Consider the following 12,274-nt stretch of genomic DNA (forward strand, 5'->3'; position numbering starts at 1 on the left):
TCAAGGATACCCAAGACCCAACACCACGAATCCCAACCTTTATCCACCACCAACAGCTGACCACGTAACCACAACGAATCTCTTTAAACCCTCAAAAATCGATAAGGGGAGTAGAATAGGAATTGCGGCGAACTTAATGACAAGATACGTTCAATAGGATATGTATATATTTAATATGGATTGTTTCCTATTCCTTAGGTTAAGCGTTGGGTAGATGTAGCATTAGTCTTTTATTAGATGTTTAATTCCTTAGTTTAAGGAATGGAAGTTGTATATATATTGTATATTAGTAGAAGGAGAGATTATTAAGAATTTCCCAAAAAATACTTTCCCCTGTTTCCATTTTATCATGGTTATCAGAGCAATGATCCAATTTATTTTCTAAACAAACAAAATAGGGAAATCACAAAAAAAAGGACCACAATGACAGGAGCACAGGATCAAAACAAGAAGAATGGGGAGAATGAAAAACGTGTCATATCTATGGCATCTCCGCTTTATCTTCATCCCTCCGAGAATCCCAACATGTCGCTAGTTCCGTCCAAATTCAATGGCACCAATTATGATTTATGGGCTGATGCCTTTAGGAACGGACTGGATGCGAAAAATAAGTTAGGATTCATCGATGGGAAGGTCAGAAAACCGCCTGGGGATGAAGGAGAAGATAACATTGAATTGGTAGCATGGAGGCAGTGTAATGCCATGATTAGAGGATGGTTGAGAAGTTCCATTGAAGAAAAATTACACCCGAGTATTTCCTTCTCGGGAGAGGTAAAAGAAATTTGGGATGAATTACGTGGACGTTATACGGCTGGAAACGCTCCACGAGTTCACCAATTGAAGGGTGAACTTGGCGAATGTAAACAAAAGAATGAGTCGGTGACGGAATATTACACACGACTCAAAGTTATTTGGGATGAGCTTGCGAACTATTCGAAAGTTCCACCGTGCACTTGTGGATCTGCTGCTGCTTTGACAAAGGAACGAGAAGATGAAAGAGTTCATCAATTTTTGATGGGACTCGATGACAAAAAGTATGGGCATCTCCGTACTAATATTCTGATGGAAGACCCCATCATTTCTCTTACTCGGGCATATGGTCTTGTATTAAGAGAAGAGACACATGCCAATATGGTAAAGGCGAAAGAAGAAACAGTGGAGGCGGCAATGGCCGTGAAGACATATGGGACAGGTCGAGGAGGTGCTGGCATGAAAGGACAAAGGACTGATCAAGAGGAGAAAATTCCGCACTGTACAGCATGTGGTAAGGATTGGCATACAGAGGATGTTTGTTACGAGAAGCATGGCTATGAGGCTGTGAAAGCTCGCGGACGAGGCAGAGGAAAAAGAGGAGCAAACGGAGGAGGAGGAAGTTTTGGCCGTGGAGGAGGAAGATTTGGAGGCCGAGGGACATACCAAGCAAATGTTGTTGGGACTTCCTCAAACTCAAATACCACAGATACAGGAAGTTTGCCTTTTAATGCCGAGGAAATAGAACGCATTCGGATCATGCTTGCATCTAGTCCCGAAGGCAATGACAAGCTCACAGGTATGCGCGCTAAAATTGATTTTGAATGGATCGTTGACAGTGGATGTTCACACCATATGACGGGAAGGCGAGAATGTTTGACAAACATTCGAAGGATGGAGAAATCTATTGTTGGATTGCCAGATGGGCGCACTGTCAATGCCACGGACCATGGAGAAGTCGTATTGAATAAAAATTTTATATTGAAGGATGTGCTTTATGTACCGTCTTTACAATGCGACCTTATCTCAGTTGAACAATTAACCCGGGAGAACGATTGTGTATTAACGTTTCATCGTGACTTTTGTGTTATGCAGGACCGGCTAACGAGGACGGAGATTGGACGGTCTGATGCTCGCAATGGGGTTTATTATTTCAGAGGAGGAGAAAAGAATAAAGCTCATGCCGTCACTACATCCAAAGAATCAAAACTCTGGCATGCGAGATTGGGACATCCTTCAAGCAACGTTCTATCTCAATGCTCGGATTTGGTTGGTAAAAAATTATTTTGGAATTCTGATGAAGTTTGCGATGCTTGTTGTAAGGCTAAACAAACTCGAACTCCTTTTTCGCTTAATAATAAACGGTGTGGAACATTGTTTGGCTTACTTCACTGCGATATTTGGAGTGGTTATAACACCGCTAGTTTATCCCAATGCCATTATTTCTTAACTATTGTTGACGATTATAGTAGACACGTATGGGTACAATTGATGCGGGATAAAGGCGAGGCAGGGGACAAATTAAGGACCTTTCTTCAAATGATTAAAACCCAATTTAATACTTGTGCTAAAATTATCCAAAGTGACAACGGGACGGAGTTCTTGTCCGGTGAAATAAAATCGTATTATGCGACTAATGGTATAATTTTTAGAACAAGTAATGTCGATACCCCACAATAAAATGGTTGGGTTGAAAGAAAACACCAACACATTCTCGAGAAGGCAAGAGCGTTGAGATTTCAAGCACATTTACCAATTAAATTCTGGGGTGAGTGCATTTTGACAGCAGCGTACTTAATTAATCGAACCCCAACGCCTCTCTTAAATGGTCGGACACCCCATGAGTTACTGTATGGTGAGAAGCCTTGTTTCGACAATATTAAAGTGTTTGGATGTCTTGGTTATGTGCATAACAAGGACAGAAATCGAGATAAATTTGCGGAACGTGGGAAGCGATGTGTGTTTCTGGGCTACCCACATAGTAAAAAAGGTTGGAAAATTTTTGATTTAAATGAAAACAAATTATTTGAATCAAGGGATGTTCAATTTTTCGAAAGCCACTTACCCTACTTGACTGAGAAACCAAACCAAGACGATCAAGACGAATTATCCACTGTAAATTATCTTGGGAACAACGGAGTGAACTGGGACGATCACGAGCATCAAGACTTGCACACTCAGGAAAGTAGGGGAAGTGAAGGTCGTCTTGAAAACGAAACACCGAGAGAAACAGAACAGATTGAAGAAAATGCAGGGGAAGATCAGACGGAGGAAAACGAAGGAGAAGAGCAAAATGAGATGCTTGGCAGGGGAGCTCGACAAAAATTCGAGCCCTATTGGCGTAAAGACTATGCTTGCAAGTCCACCTGGATAATAAACCCTACGAAAGATGAACATCAGATCGTCCAGTCCGAGTCTAAGAGGCCAGGTACTCGCTATCCTTTAGACAATTACGTTAATACAAATTGTTTTTCTGAGTTACACAGGAACTTCTTGGCGGCCATTGATAAAATTGAAGAGCCACGAAATTACTATGAGGCAGCTCGGGACCCGAAATGGTGCGATGCTATGCGCAAAGAAATTGATGCTCTCGAAAAGAATGGAACTTGGAAGATTGTTTCGATTCCCCATGATAAGAAACCCATCGGATGCAAATGGGTATACAAAGTAAAGTATAAAGCAGACGGGACGATCGAGAGATACAAAGCAAGACTTGTTACGCAAGGGTTTACCTAAGTTGAGGGGATTCATTACCATGAGACGTACGCTCCTGTGGCAAAAATGACGAGCGTGCGATGTTTGTTAGTTGTGGCAACGGCAAAGAGGTGGATTATTGAGCAATTAGACGTGAATAACGCATTTTTACATGGCGATTTAGAGGAAGAAGTCTATATGCGCATTCCACAGGGGTTTGAAAAGCAAGATAAAAGCATGGTATGTAAATTACAAAAGTCTTTATATGGGTTGAAGCAAGCTTCACGAAATTGGTTCTCGAAGCTGACTACATTCTTGCGTGGACTCGGTTTTGTACAATCATGGGCTGATTATTCGTTGTTTACTCAGAACCAAGACGGAATTTTCATTGGTGTCCTTGTATACGTTGATGACATGGTGGTCGTGAGTAGCAAAAATGAAGCATGTCGGGTTTTCAAGCAACAACTTGATAAACGGTTCGGAATAAAAGATTTGGGTCGTCTCAAGTATTTCCTTGGGATCGAAGTGGCACAAAGCTCGAAGGGTTTGTTCCTTAATCAAAGAAAGTACGCAGTAGACATCATTAAAGAGGCATGAATGGAGCACGCAAAGCCTGTTTACACGCCAATTCAGCAACATCATAATTTAGCGCTGGCAAAAGGCGAGTTCTTGAAAGACGTGATGAAGTATCGAAGGGTGGTAGGGAGGCTGGTCTACTTGACGATAACACGACCAGGACTCGTGTATGCTGTCCATGTACTATCTCAGTTCGTTCATGAACCTCGAAAGGAACACTGGGACGGTGCAATAAGAGTTGTTCGCTATTTAAAGGGAAATCCGAGTAAGGGAATCGTCATAAATGCTAATTCGGATTTACAGCTGCGGGGATATTGTGACGCGAGTTATGCGTGTTGCCCATTAACAATGAGGTCTTTAAGTGGTTATTTTGTTTCCTTGGGAGGTGCACCAATTTCATGGTGATCCAAGAAGCAAGTGACGGTTGCTCGGTCTACAGGGGAGTCGGAGTATCGTGCAATGGCTGGTATAACAAGTGAGTTAATTTGGATAAAATCCTTTTTAGCCTCATTGGGGGTCTTCCACACACAACCTATCGACTTATTTTGTGATAATGAAGCTGCCCTTCATATTCTGAGGAACCCGGTTTTTCACGATCGAACAAAACACATCGAAATTGATTGTCATTTTGTCCGACAATACTTGGTGAACAAAACGCTGAAAGCACGTCATGTACGGAGCAAAGAGCAAATTGCGGACATCTTTACGAAAGCTTTAGGAGGCGCGGCCTATGACTACCTTCAAGGCAAGTTGGGACTTGGTTTACCGAGGGCTCCAACTTGAGGGGGAGTGACAAGATACGTTCAATAGGATATGTATATATTTAATATGGATTGTTTCCTATTCCTTAGGTTAAGCGTTGGGTAGATGTAGCATTAGTCTTTTATTAGATGTTTAATTCCTTAGTTTAAGGAATGGAAGTTGTATATATATTGTATATCAGTAGAAGGAGAGATTATTAAGAATTTCCCAAAAAATACGTTCCCCTGTTTCCATTTTATCACTTAACGGTCTTAAACACGGGATGTCGTCGGGATTTGGTAGGTCGGAGTGGAAATGATAAAGAGAAAGAGAAAGTGATAACCGATGGTGACGTCGCCAATTATGTTCGAGGATGGGGTCATGCTTTAGCAGGAGACGGAGTAAAAAACGGGGAGAAGATGGAGAAGGCAAAGTGAGGAACAAGTCGCGGAAGTGTAAAGGCTTCATCGGCGATGTTGTCGGATGTTGTCGGCTAGGTCTGGCGCCGACGCCGAGGTTATATGGAGTGGGTAGGGTGAAAGAGAAAGAGGGATGTGGGTCCAATGGGATAGTTGAATGTGAAAAGGCAGTGGAAATATGGTCAATAACATATAACGTGATTGATACGGATAATCTGTGATTTGAGTTTTTTAACTTAGTTCGTACAGTTCGTACCGTACTTTATTTACTTTTTTGACCATGTCCCTATATATATATATATATATATATATATATATATATATATATATATATATATATATATATATATATATATATATATATATATATATATATATATATATATAAATGAGATCTAATGAGTCCACCTTAATTCATTGAGTCCATAAGTCCTCTTTAGAGCCCTTAGATTGTGAGTATGGATGGCTAAGATTACACCAAAAAACAACTTATAATATTATAATAATGTGTAGAGTATTTACCTCTCTCCTTTAGGGGGTAGACTTACTGCACGCGTTCTGCATGTGTGTTAGTCCATCAGTCATTTTGCACGTTATTCAATTTCCCTCCACTCTCTCATACAACTCCTCCTCTAATAATTTCAAAAAACCGTCCTAATTTATGTCTTTGATTTCCACATTTCTTCATCTTTCTTTTCCACATTTCATTACCAAGTACAACAAATCAATTTCTGCTCTATTTTTATTCTCATTCAAACCATCCTAATTCCTAACTTTTTTTCTTTACCACATTATCCTTCATCAGTCACTTTGAAGGTAATTCTTTGATCATCTTTTATTCCTTTCTTTGTTGTAATTTTTTAAATATGTAGATTATCCTTGAGTCTTAATTGTTATATACGGGTTTCATTGCTTTTTTTATCATTTCATTGTTCTATTTTGTTTTTTCTGAGATTATGATTTTATCAGCATGCTTAAATTTAATTGATTTTTATTCTATTTGATTATCCATAAACATCTTAATTCATTAGCATGCTTGAATTTAATTTTAAGTGGGTCAGATGTATTTTAAAAAGTATCAATTACTAATTAAATTGATAGTGTAAATCTGAACTGATGGGTAGTGTCAATGTAATTGTTAGGGTTTTAATCGAGCCTGTTTATGGGGAGTGTAAATGTGATGTAATTGAGATTGTAAATGTAAATGTGATGGAACACAAAGTGTAAATATGACGATAGGGGAAGTATAAATGTAATAAATTGACAAGTGTAAATGTGAACAAATGGGGAGTGTAAATGTGTAAGTCTATAAGTGTAAATGTGAACAAAGGGGGAGTGTAAATGTAAAACTTTAATAAGAACATCGATCCTGTTTATGAGGAGTGTAAAGGTGATGTAATTGAGATTGTAAATGTAAATGTGATGGAACACAAAGTGTAAATGTGACGATAGGAGAAGTGTAAATGTAATAAATTGACAAGTGTAAATGTGAACAAATGAGGAGTGTAAATGTGAACAAATGGGGAGTTTAAATGTAAAAATTTAATAAGAACATCGAGCTTGTTTATGGGGAGTATAAAGGGGATGTAATTGAGACTGTAAATGTAAATGTGATGGAACACAAAGTGTAAATGTGACGATAGGGGAAGTGTAAATGTAATAAATTGGCAAGTGTAAACAAATGGGGAGTGTAAATGTGTAAGTCTATAATTGTAAATGTGAACAAATGGGGAGTGTAAATGTAAAACTTTAATAAGACTATCGAGCATGTTTATGGGGAGTGTAAAGGTGATGTAATTGAGATTTGTAAATATAAATGTAATGGAACACAAAGTGTAAATGTGACGATAGGGGAAGTGTAAATGTAATAAATTGAAAAGTGCAAATGTGAACAAATGATAAGTGTAAATGTGTACAAATGGGGAGTGTAAATGTGTAAGTCTATAATTGTAAATGTGAACAAATGTGTCAATGTAGAACTTTAATAAGACTATCGAGCTTGTTTATGGGGAGTGTAAAGGTGATGTAATTGAGATTGTAAATGTAAATGTGATGGAACACAAAGTGTAAATGTGACGATAGGGGAAGTGTAAATGTAATAAATTGAAAAGTGTAAATGTGAATATAGGGGAAGTGTAAATTGGAATAAATTGGAAGTATAAATCTGAATAAATTGGAATTGTAAATTTGATGAAGCTGGAAGTGTAAATGTGAACAAATGAAAAGTGTAAATGTGAATATAGGTGAAGTGTAAGTGTAAATGTGTAGAAACTGAAAGTTTAAACCTGAATATATTGGGAGTGTAAGTTTGATAAGACTATAACTGTTATAGGGTGACTGATATTGTGCATAACTTCTGTAATTTTTTTACCTAATTCAGATGGCATCCGATGAAGAACAACCCGAAAACGAAGAACAACCACAAGTTACCCATACTGTTTCCGTTAAGTGTCGCCCCAACAGGCTTCTCAAGCTTATTAGTAAGCTTAACAATGCTCAACGAGCCGCTATACAGAGGATTGGATTTGGGGAGCTGCTTCATCTTAAACTCAGAACTTTCCCGCTTTCACATGTTCCTGAATTTCTCGACGCTTTCAGTGATGGTTCTTATGTTTTCAGGGCGTCGGAGTTTATGGTTACGAAGTATGATGTCTATGACTGTTTCATGTTACCTGTTGGTGAGAGAGAGATGGAAATAGTACCTACTGGACATATGCTTGGTGCTAAAGATGAAAAATATAAACGCATAAAAAATCTGTGGCGCCAAAAGTTCAAAGTGAAATCAAATTCTGATTCTATTCCTTTAGGAGACGTCTTCAACCATATTGAGGCAAAGGCATTTAAAGATGGAGGGGATGAATTCTGCCGTCTGTTTGTGCTGCTTAGCATTTCATCATTCCTTGTGCCGACTTTGAACAACGGTATTGAAATGAAGCTTTTGAAAGTGGTAGAATATGTGAGTGCCATTTCGGAGTATGACTCATGCTCGTATGTCTTAGAATCTATAGCTAATGCGGCAGCTGAGTCTCGCAGTGCGCAGTCATATATGCTTGGTTGTATCCCATTCCTTATGATTACTTATTTTCAGCGGTTTGTTTTCCGCGATAAGAGTTGCCCAGACGACCTTCCACTTATTCAGCATTGGGACCTGAAGACTTTATCGAAGAGGTTAAAGGATGAGCTGGACAAGGGGCCATTGGGTCAACTAACTTTGTCCAAGGTGAAGTACTCCCGATGTCAAAACAAGACCTCTGATGAGAAGGACACTGGCAATATGATGTTGGCCATAACTGGCGCTCCCAAGGCGCCATTGGCAAGCCCTACGCCTCTTCTGATTTCAACGTCGGGTACAACACCCGATAAGAAGTTTATTCAGATTGAACTTCCCCCCGGTGTTGAAGATGATGATGAGTTAAAAGCTAGGGCTTTAGATGTAAGTTTTGTGTTATAAATGTTTAATTAATTGCATGTTTTTTTTAATATTTATATTTGAGCAGGTATATGTTGTGTATCTGGACTCTTAAAAGTTTTTTTTGTTACGAACTGTAGGGTGTACACGAGCTGTACTTGAAGATTCAAAGGAACGCTATGGCCTTCTATTCATGGTATGCGGATGCAACAGCAATGATCAAGAATTTAACAACAGGGGCTACTTCTTTAATGGTCTTGTTCCGTCACAAGCGACGCAAGCTTTTTTCGAAGGTGCAAAGCTGAAGGAATATGTTGAAGAAGTTGGAAATATAGCGTCCCAAATGATGAAATCTCTTGATAAAGCTCCTTCATTGTCACATGTTAGGAAGGTGGGCAAGAAAAAAACCAAGGCAGCCAAGAAAAAAAATAACAAGGTTGAAAAATTCGAGTTTACACCTACTGTAGAGGCTGTATCACGTGTAGAAGATGCTGATTTGGTTGACAAAGCAGGTGATGGGGCGGTGTCACAGATAATGGAGACCGTTGATTTTTATAACACTGTTGAACTTAATGAAGCCTGTCGACGAGAGGAAGAGGAATGCGGGGGAGACGAAACCGGCGACTTTTCTCAATTAACGGATCGTCAGATTCTAGAGACAATTTATAGCCCGGCCAAAGTTCAACAAGCTATCATGAAGTCCTCATTAAATGGGGAGCAGAAAAGTGGTGAAGGGGAAGTGCCTGTTACTAGTGCCCCCCCCCCCCCCCTGAGGTGGCTGAACATGTTGTTGAGAAGGAAGATTCAGAAGTAGCGGATAAGGTGGATGCGGATGTGGTAGTTCAGTCAACTCAAGATGGTTCATCTTCATTTCAGCTGAAATTTATTTCGATTTCTTATATTGAGAACGCGCTGCAAGGTTTGTCAGATATTGGTGACGGTGAAGGGGCTGAGGGCTGTGCACAGAGAGCTCAGGATGAGTTTGTGCAGGGTATGGATATGGAGCCGTCTCAAGAATAGGGGCCTTGCTTTGAACCTAAACCACCGGTGAATGGATTAGCGCCTGGTGAGGCTGTGGATGTTAGCGGTGTCCAGGGAGCGGACCTGTAATACTCCGTATTTATATGTCTTGGGGTACTCTATCGAGTAGCCCTTACTCTGTCGAGTATGGGCAAGTTGCGAAATAAAATAGTTTCTGACCTGTTGGGTACTCGATCGAGTAGCTGGGGTACTCGATCGAGTAAGGGGGTACTCGATCGAGTACCTTGGGTACTCGATCGAGTGTCCGGTTTTACGGGGAGTTTTCTCGGGTTTTGTTAATTATGCGATTAAGGTATTTAAACATATTCGTCATTGTTTTAATTCACTTTTACAAAACCTAAAACCCTGTTTAAGAGAGAAAGCAGCCACTTCATCTTCCTAATCGCATTCTTAGCAATTCCCGGAGTTCAGACGGTCGGTTTTTGTTGTTTTTCGTGTCGTTGGATTCCTTGCATCGAGGGTAAGCTTTTAACATAATTTTTATAATGTTTTGTTGGGATTGTTTAAACCCTAATTTAGAGATTGGGGGTTTTATAAGTAGTAAGTGATTGGTAGTCTTTATGTGTTATGTGTTAGGAGGAGGATTCGTAGAAGAGGCGTTTTGATACATTTTGTAGATACGTCTGCTTGTTGTGCTTTCGGTAGGATTTCCTACTCGGTATTAGTCCCATAATGGGATATTGGTGATGTGTTGTATTTGGTTGTTTGATATAATGATTTGTGTTGTGATTGTGGTTGTGTTTGTTGATGGTTCTCGAGATGCGTTCTCGGCTGAGTGGGGTCACTTGCAGGAGTGATCTCACGCCCTAGTTTCGCCCTTCGTGGAACCCGCCACGGGAGGGGATGTGCACATTAATGGGACAGGGTTATCGCTCGTATGATGAGCGGGGCTTAGGTGGGAACGGTTGCGGTCCCCCATCTGGCGGGGGTCCAGTGGACGGTCGAGTATTGAGATGATGGGAGTTGGTGTGTGTGTGTGTGTGTGTGTGTGATTCAATTATCTGTTATCTTATTGTTGTTATCTATATTGATTGTGTGATTAATCTGCGACCCGGTGTTGTTTTGTAAACTGCGGTGATCCATTCGGGGATGGTGAGCAGATATTGAACAGTATAGAGATGAGTCTTGGGATATTTGGGATGGCCACGACATGATGATAGAGTCTTCATTTGTCGTAGTTTAGCATTTATTATTATTTCGATTGAGAAACAGATAGTTTGGAATAATGTATTGTACTTTCAGTTTGGTTTGAGGATTGTAACTCTTCGCTAAAGCATTTATAATTAAACGTTGTTTCTGTTTTGTCTATTTGATTATCATACCTCGGGCGACCGAGATGGTAATGTCTTCATACCTGAGTGGTCCTGGTAAGGCACTTGGAGTATGGGGGTGTTACAGGACCAACCCATTGACCAAGCCTAATACAGTGAAACGAAGTTTTCGGGGGTTAAGTCGGGCGTTGTTTCGACCGCAGACCTAAAAGATGCATCTCGAGAAGGGTCAGAGACTGATAGTGGCATGGTCAACGAGCAAGAACAAGGTCCTCCTGCGCAACCAGCTTGTCCCAGCTCGTTTCAGAATGAGGTTGTGCCTATGGATGTTGTAGAGGGAGCAGATAAGGTGGTTGTTGAAGCACCCTCTTCTGAGTTTAAGTTGCCTGAATTAAAATTGACCTTTTATTCTACTGCAGAGTAAATGAGGCATTTAAGGGGGTTCCAGGTGAGGAGTTTGGAATGACTGATACGGGAGGCCCTTCTGAACCAGCCGTTCCTGCGGCTGGTCGTGAAATATATGTCCCCCGGAGTAACCTGGATCAGCACCCCTTCCTATTTTATTCAAGTGAGCCCTTGAAGTTCATGGAAGTGGTCCCTGAGAATCTTGATTGTACCATGGATTGTGGGGTACCCATGCCCGAGCAGGGCTTTATTACGGCAGACCTGCAGCTCAATAAGAAATTGTTTAGCAATGTTTTTAAGGAAAGGAAAGACGTCCTGGACTACGTCTTTAACAAAACAAAACCTTTTTTGAAAGGGTGAGTCCATTAATTTCGATGTCAAACATATTAATACTAATAAGTCGTCGTATTCATTTTTGCCTAATATAGGGTTTTTTTTTGTAAGGAAGAATTGGCAGTATTTTCAAACTTTTTTTTCGTGTCACGGGAAGACATGTTAACCCTCGAACCTGGACAGGAAGTTATGTCTTCTGTAATTTATTGTTGGTGCTTACTAATCAATAAGATGATGTATGACCAAATTGCACCAGTTGCATCCTCTCGTTGTTTCTTCCGGCTTAGTCACACCGTATTTGTCCTATCCTCACTCAATCCAATTTGTATAGTTTTCAATTTAATTGTAACGTAAGTGTCTAAGTTTAATAGCGCTGCCCTTCATTTGAAAAGAGTGATGCCCTGGATATTTGGAAAGTCAAGAAGAAGGGAATAGTTCTTGACAAAAAAGATGACATATGGTCTGGGTGGGATGCTTGGATTTAATCCTGTCTATCTCCATTTCAACTTGATTCTGATATGGTAAGTGTAATTGTAAAGTGTAAGTGTAATTGTAAAGTGTCTCCATTCGAAAGTGTAAATGTGATTAAATAGGAAGTGTAAGTGTGATCAAATAGGAAGTGTAAATGTCATTAC

General features: G+C 40.0%; 2 protein-coding genes across 2 annotated transcripts; both read left to right on the forward strand.

Annotated features, from left to right (window-relative positions):
* The first annotated feature begins 313 nt into the window (after positions 1–313).
* On the forward strand, positions 314–2,084 carry LOC141646150 (uncharacterized). The gene is made up of 2 exons (XM_074454174.1): positions 314–1,549; positions 1,846–2,084. Exons 1-2 carry the CDS (start codon positions 424–426, stop codon positions 1,878–1,880), a joined length of 1,161 nt encoding a protein of 386 aa, XP_074310275.1. The 5' UTR covers positions 314–423; the 3' UTR covers positions 1,881–2,084.
* On the forward strand, positions 1,889–3,486 carry LOC141649248 (uncharacterized). The gene is made up of 2 exons (XM_074457943.1): positions 1,889–2,019; positions 2,787–3,486. The coding sequence occupies exons 1-2, from the start codon at positions 1,889–1,891 to the stop codon at positions 3,484–3,486; spliced, it is 831 nt and encodes a 276-aa protein (XP_074314044.1).
* Positions 3,487–12,274: the final 8,788 nt, after the last annotated feature.

Source organism: Silene latifolia, chromosome 3 (assembly GCF_048544455.1).
Source record: "Silene latifolia isolate original U9 population chromosome 3, ASM4854445v1, whole genome shotgun sequence".
NCBI classification, from domain to species: domain Eukaryota; kingdom Viridiplantae; phylum Streptophyta; class Magnoliopsida; order Caryophyllales; family Caryophyllaceae; genus Silene; species Silene latifolia.

Bases quoted from the DNA above. Each gene is read 5' to 3' on its own strand.
- LOC141646150 (XM_074454174.1), top strand. From the start codon at position 424: ATGACAGGAGCACAGGATCAAAACAAGAAGAATGGGGAGAATGAAAAA. The intron at 1,550-1,845 runs GTATGCGCGCTA...TGTGTTATGCAG, and splicing joins AGGCAATGACAAGCTCACAG to GACCGGCTAACGAGGACGGA.
- LOC141649248 (XM_074457943.1), top strand. From the start codon at position 1,889: ATGGGGTTTATTATTTCAGAGGAGGAGAAAAGAATAAAGCTCATGCCG. The intron at 2,020-2,786 runs GTTGGTAAAAAA...ATTTGAATCAAG, and splicing joins TATCTCAATGCTCGGATTTG to GGATGTTCAATTTTTCGAAA.